Here is a 7,337-nt window from a genome sequence, read left to right on the forward strand (position 1 = left end):
TAATGGTTAAATGATTCCCTTTTCTCTGTAATAATAAAACAGTACCTGTACTTGATCCCAACTAAGATAAAATTACCCCTTATTGGGGGCAGAACAGCCCTATTGGGTTTATTCAATATTTAAATGAGTTTTAGCAAACTTAAGTTATGGAGATCCAAATTACAGAAAGATCCCTTATCCTGAAGCATTCCTGAGCATTCTGGATAACAGGTCCCATACCTGTACTGATATTTCTCTTCTTCATCCCCCACATGATTCTAAACAATTCTTAGTCTTAAATATTTCTAACATTTTTTAATAATGGGGTCTTTTGTGTTCAGTTCAGGCCTTAGAAATATGATATAGCACTTGGGAATGAATATACAGCCCAATAACCCAGCACTGGAGGATAAGATGGCAAATATCTCAACTGCCACCATTCTACTGCCCTTACTGCTCAGGTATGCAGGGACAAATGCCCCCCACACGCTACAGAACCCCAACATACTGAAAGTGATGTTTTTAGCCTCATTAAATCGGTCAGGGAAATCCTTGGCTAGAAATGCAGCAATGAAACTTAGTAGGGCCAACGTTCCTATATATCCAATTATACAGAAGAAGAAAAAGCCTGACCCTTCATTGCAGAGCAGAATAATATAGTCTGGGTCAGAGAGAGTATCAGCCTCTGGAAATGGTGGATTAGAGGCCAACCACACAGCAGAGATTATAATCTCACCAAAAGAACATACAATGACTAATATGATGGCCAGTTGGGTTCCTACATACTTCTTCAGCTTGCTCCCAGGCTTTGTGGCATTGAAGGCAATAATAACTGTGAGAGTTTTAGCCAACACAGAAGAAACAGAAATAGTAAATACAATCCCAAATGTTACTTGTTGGAGGAGACAACATATCTGAGTTGGGCGCCCAATGAATAATAAAGTGCAGAGGAAACACATCATGAGAGAGATGAGGAGGAGACAGCTGAGATATCGGTTGTTGGCTCTCACTATAGGAGTCTCGCGGTACTTTATAAAGATTCCCAGGATTACAGCACAAGTGACGGAGAATATTACAGAGATAGAGGATAAAGTAGCGCCCAGTTGGTCCCCATAGGAAAGGCAATTTATATCCCTTGGGATGCAATTATCTCTTCCAGTGTTTGACTTTTCATATTTAGAGCATTTCGTACAACTCTGGGTATCTGTAGTAAAAAAAAATGGTCAGAAAAGTGTTTGGGGTACAACTAGGGGTTGTTATCAGCCAGTTGCCAAATTAATTATAATAAAGAAAATCAAACAGATTAGCAAGAGGGGTGAAGATATATTTGATGAAAATCAATATTGAAAAATATTCAAACAGTTTCAGCTGGTATGTTAGGGCCTTTTGGTATAGATCTACATGAGGCAGAAACGTGAGAGTGCAGTAGTCTAGCAAGTCATCAATTGTGTGTATGTTGGTGTACAGTAGATTGGTCCTTGGGATACAGCACATACAGTATGTTACATAAAGTGTACAGACTATCGGGCCCATTCATGAAAGCACAATTTTTTTTTCAGAAAAAAAACATTTTTTCAAATTTATAGAACTTTTCATAATGATAATATTGTTAAAATTGCGTTAACTTCCATGAAAAACCCATATTTTTCACAAAGACTACAACCATTTCGGAATTCATTCAAGCTTCGGTATTGTGACTTTCCTTGGGCCAGGTTGGAGCTGCAGAGTGCCATTGAGCCCTATGGGAGACTTTCCTTGGGCCGGGTTGGAGCTGCAGAGTGCCATTGAGCCCTATGGGAGAGTTTCCTTGGGCCGGGTTGGAGCTGCAGAGTGCCATTGAGCCCTATGGGAGAGTTTCCTTGGGCCGGGTTGGAGCTGCAGAGTGCCATTGAGCCCTATGGGAGACTTTCCTTGGGCCAGGTTGGAGCTGCAGAGTGCCATTGAGCCCTATGGGAGACTTTCCTTGGGTCGGGTTGGAGCTGCAGAGTGCCATTGAGTCCTATGGGTGGCTTTCCTTGGGCCGGGTTGGAGCTGCAGAGTGCCATTGAGCCCTATGGGAGACTTTCCTTGGGCCGGGTTGGAGCTGCAGAGTGCCATTGAGCCCTATGGGAGACTTCCCTTGGGCCGGGTTGGAGCTGCAGAGTGCCATTGAGCCCTATGGGAGACTTTCCTTGGGCCGGGTTGGAGCTGCAGAGTGCCATTGAGCCCTATGGGAGACTTTCCTTGGGCCAGGTTGGAGCTGCAGAGTGCCATTGAGCCCTATGGGAGACTTTCCTTGGGCCGGGTTGGAGCTGCAGAGTGCCATTGAGCCCTATGGGAGACTTTCCTTGGGCCGGGTTGGAGCTGCAGAGTGCCATTGAGCCCTATGGGAGACTTTCCTTGGGTCGGGTTGGAGCTGCAGAGTGCCATTGAGTCCTATGGGTGGCTTTCCTTGGGCCGGGTTGGAGCTGCAGAGTGCCATTGAGTCCTATGGGTGGCTTTCCTTGGGCCAGGTTGGAGCTGCAGAGTGCCATTGAGCTCTATGGGAGGCTTCCAAAATCATACATTGAAGTTTCAAAGCCAGAAAGGTTTTCGCACTGTTTACGAATGTTCGGATCCAATAATTTTGTGATTTTCGAATCGCAACCACAATATTTTCGTACCACCAAGAAAAGAATATTTCCAATCGTGCTTTTAACCACAAAAAATTTGTGGTTTCATGAATGGGCCCCTAAGGGTCCCAATGGGATTCAACACACTGTTGGAGAGCAGTTTGTAAGTCCATGAATTTGATGGAAGTCTGTGGTTCATTGTTTCAATTTTAAAAAACAGATTTATCCATTTTAAATTTACCTCTCACTTTTGATTTCCCACTTTGCCTTTGAGACCAGACGTACCTGTTATGTTAGACATTTCCCCTTCGGCACACAGTACACAGGTATAACAGCAACTTGGCGCCCCTTCTACTTTAGCTTTCCTGAATCCAGGCTTACAGGGCTCGCTACAGCGAGAATGGACAAACTGTGGGGTAGAATGGAAATGTTAAGTTAAAGCACAATAATAATAATAATAATGAGCATTAGGCAACTATTCTAATTAATGCATTACAAAAAGGGACCATCTTTAGAGCTTTAATTAGTAAGTTTTGTTCCTCATCAACAATATATATTAGTATCTATAACTACATAGGGGTATTCTTACTGGCTGGGATTTAGAAATGAAGATGAATAACGTTGCCCCTTTGCAACTGAGGTCCCTGCATTTGGTATCTCTGTATATACAAGTCCTTCTCACTGGCTCCTGGAGGAGGACTTCCATGGAAACTAACAGTTCTGAGAAGACCTCTACCTGCAGAGGCTTAATGGGGAGCCACCCTAACATGGCCTTCAAATCAAGAATAATGACTACCTGGCTCTTTACATAAATGGAGATCTAGCTTGGGTACTCATACATCTGGGACAAAAATATAGAACTTGAAACGTGATCAATAACAAATACGGCCCCTAGAGTAACAGAGGGAATCTAAACATGAAATAAATAATGGGTTTATTAGATATATTGTGGTGATTTCTTTGACGAAGAGGGTTTGCATACAAATCCCGTTCCTTATACTTACACACAAAGGAAACAGATTGTATCGGTGCTGTTACCTCAGAAAAGTGTGGGCTCCAGAGATTGGCGCTGTCATTGACAAATAGTTTCCCATCAGATTTGGATGTGTCAAAGCTTCCAACCTTTATGCTTTTAATGTTTGTTGTGTTGAAGAAGTACCATTTCACTATATCATAACGGGCTTGTGGGTCTCCATTGTCTTTAAAGTATATTTTGTCCCCAGAAGAAGTTCTGAATGTCACATGTGGCATCAATGCATTTAGCTTAAAAAGATTTAAAGGTACACATAGTTTTTAAAGGAGAACTAAACCCTACAAATGAATATGACTAGAAATTCCATATTATATTATTGAACATACTACACCAGACTAAAGGTTTAGCATCTCACAGTAATGACCCAGACCTTCACAGTTGTTCTAGGCATGTTGGATTTTGCTAGAAGTGCCCGTGACACGCACATGCTCAGTAGGCTCTGGGCAGCTTTTGGGAGGCTACTGGGGGCATCTTTAAAGGCACAGATCTTCCCTGCTAAAGGGAAATGCTATGCAGGAGTTTACCTGGCACTCACGTCTATGAATGGAACCGCACTCACAGGTCTTACGGAGACAAAAAATTATTTATTTAAAGATGGACTAACATTATCTCCAACACTATATTTATAAGTAGTATTGGAGATAATTTTGAGGTGCTAAATTTGATGCAATATTATCTTTCTTTGTTTTTTAACCCAACTTAAATATATGTAACTAAGAAACTATTAACAAGGAAAGTCCTACTGATCATTAAAAAATTTAAAACGGTAACAGGGGGTGCAATGAGGGACCACAAAATGTATACAGTCAAGAAAAGAGATCCTCTGCTCGACTCCTTTACCAATATATTCAGATAATTAGGGCATTTTAGAAGATATGTAATGAAAGGAACTAAGTCTTCCCAAGAGTAGTGATGAGCAAATTTTTTTGTCAGGCATGGATTCGCAGAGAATTTTCAAATTTCACCATTGGCGGATTGTTTAAAAAAAACCTAGGCACTAAAGCGATCATGGGAAAAAAAAGATGCGCGACAAAAAAGCTGCGTGACAAGTGCGTTTCACGGATTTTTCCCTCTTTTGCTAATTTCCCTTTTTCACTAATTTTTCGGTGAAGCAAAATAGGACAGATTTGCTCATCACTACCCAAGAGCAGTAACCCATAGCAACTAATCAGGTAGAATTTACTGGTCAATTGTTTAAAGCCAACATCTTATTGGTCAATATGGGTTACTGCTACGGGGCAAACTTAGTGCCATGTAATAAGTGGGGGGGTTGTGCATAAAGCTATTAAAAATGCCTTTCCTTTTTAAACAAAACAGCGATTGTTTGTCCCATTTTTAGTTCCCACAATTCCCAACTACAGGCCGTTAGATAGGATAATGATTTGGGAGTTTTTAGCTTGGAATGCAAGTTGCAGGTAAAATGTATTCCTTGTGAAAAGTAATGAAGTATTAGAATACTTATTAACCCAGAGGAAAGTGAGTGTAGGACCGGCCAGACCGGGGGTAAGTGAGTGTAGGACAGGCTAGACCGGGGGTGAGTGAGTGTAGGACACGCCAGACCGGGGGTGAGTGAGTGTAGGACTGGCCAAACCGGGGGTGAGTGAGTGTAGGACTGGCTGGACTGGGGGTGAGTGAGTGTAGGACAGGCCGGACCGGGGGTGAGTGAGTGTAGGACAGGCCAGACTGGGGGTGAATGAGTGTAGGACAGGCCAGACCGGGGGTGAGTGAGTGTAGGACAGGCCAGACCGGGGGTGAGTGAGTGTAGGACTGGCCAGACCGGGGGTGAGTGAGTGTAGGACTGGCCAGACCGGGGGTGAGTGAGTGTAGGACAGGCCAGACCGGGGGTGAGTGAGTGTAGGACAGGCCAGACCGGGGGTGAGTGAGTGTAGGACAGGCCAGACCGGGGGTGAGTGAGTGTAGGACAGGCTAGACCGGGGGTGAGTAAGTGTAGGACAGGCCAGACCGTGTTACTATTCTATGATATGGGTAAGTGCAGAGAATCTCGTGTCTGTATCAATTAACACACAGTAAAATTCCCATAACTGTACAAAGGAACGTACCTGCCATTGCTTAAAGTACATGTGTAGGCTCTCTGCTGATTTAGGGGAACGTGTCATTGTGCCGTACAGTTCATGGAGAGTGTGAGCCATTGTGTAAACTGCAGTGTAAACCCCATAAGCTATTCTGTAATTAAATGTTCCGTAGGATTCCAGAACTGTATCATCAAATGTTTCATTCCCGGTACAAGTTTCAAGTGGTCTGCTGACTGGCACAGGTGAAAAGGTGCAATGAAATAACATTTCCCAAAATCTTCTAAATAAAATATTATGTTGATATTTATATGGATTTAAGGAATAGAAAAACTTCTTAAAACCAGGAATCTCCCCTTGTTGCAAGGAAAGTACCAAAGTGCCGTTGAGAGCTGCTAATGTCGGTAAATATTTCAGCTCAACTATACGGGAGACAGATGAGGTTGCAATCCATATTTTATGAGGAATTTTGAAATCCTCAAATGAAACAGAAATATAGTCAGCACTTTCTGAACTGAGAAAAAGAATGACCACCTTAGCCGAGCTTCTGTAGATTATTCCTCTAATTTCTGTGAGATATTCCAGATCAATTTCAGACACATCTCTGAGTATAATGAGGAAGGCCAAACAGACACCATCTTTGCTCATTGCTTCTTGCAGCCTCTTATTGGCCCTGTGCCCAGTGTCATCATCCATTACAACAAGCCCAACCCATTTCCAGCCAAAATGCCTAATCAGGCTCATTATAGCATCAATTTCAGATAACTCATTGGGGCCCATTCGGTAGAAAGACGGAAACTCTAGTCTGTTATTAAATATGGGATCAGCAGAGCCGTAACTGATCTGCAAATAGAAGAAAAATACAGATTTCTTTTACAAAAAAATAGCTCAAAAGAAGTAGATAAGGGAATAGTCAAGCGCAATATAATTTCCCTGGTCCTCTCCATGTCAATACTCTCCGGGATAGCTCCTCCCTCTCCTCAATGAAGAACCCAACCCCCCTAACTAATAAATTAGGAGGACTACCTCCCCTGGTGTCTTTTTTGGGTTCTTTCCTTTCCTTACTCCTTTTCAGGAGTTTTTCAGGAAGGAAGCAGGGGCTTGCTAGTGAGCGTCGCAGAGAAAGGGGTTTTGCCTTCAGGTTTTCCCCTGCAGCTTACCTCTAACTTTGTCAGGTCCGTGGGATCATGACGCTGCTCTCCCTGCGCTTAGGCCCTACCAGCTTGCCTCACCAAGGGCGTCTGGCACATAGGAGCTGTGGCTTCTCCAGCTCGTTTTTAATTTTTGAGCAGCAGACAAGGAGTGGTGGCAGGTTAGTTTCTCGCTGGGAACCGAAGCACTTACTCCGGGAAGCTGGGCACTTGCGGCGGCGTGTTTGTGCGCGTGCACGATTTCACGCGCGGGTGTGCGATCTCGGGAGAGCGTGATTTTGCATGTCACTTCCGGTTTCTGGTTTTGCTGGTGGCGATCCAGAACTTGTGGCTCGCGGATCCGTTGGATTAGAAACTCTCCTATTTTTCTGGGGAGCTGTAGGTCCGGATCTGATTCCGGTGCAGACCTTCTTTCTCCTGGGCGATTCTTGGGTGCCTGGGGGAGGAGTTATGGCACTATTTAAGGCAAATTTGCCTTAATTTGGTTGCTGCCTGTTGTTCCAGCTTCCAGCGTAGGAGTTTAGTGCTCAGTTCTGGTAAGTTAGGGGGATGT

The 7,337-nt window shown here is 43.6% G+C and overlaps 1 protein-coding gene across 1 annotated transcript; it reads right to left on the bottom strand.

Annotated features, from left to right (window-relative positions):
* Positions 1-326: 326 nt before the first annotated feature.
* On the bottom strand, positions 327-6,329 carry LOC116411020 (vomeronasal type-2 receptor 26-like; the record flags this gene model as incomplete). The annotated part of the gene is made up of 4 exons (XM_031902785.1): positions 6,009-6,329; positions 3,609-3,833; positions 2,856-2,985; positions 327-1,183 (listed from the first exon to the last, which is right to left on the bottom strand). Coding segments are annotated over exons 1-4 (1,533 nt in total), but the record flags the coding sequence as incomplete, so codon positions are not given.
* Between the last annotated feature and the right edge of the window lie 1,008 nt (positions 6,330-7,337).

This window comes from Xenopus tropicalis, chromosome 5, assembly GCF_000004195.4.
Source record: "Xenopus tropicalis strain Nigerian chromosome 5, UCB_Xtro_10.0, whole genome shotgun sequence".
Lineage (NCBI taxonomy): Eukaryota > Metazoa > Chordata > Amphibia > Anura > Pipidae > Xenopus > Xenopus tropicalis.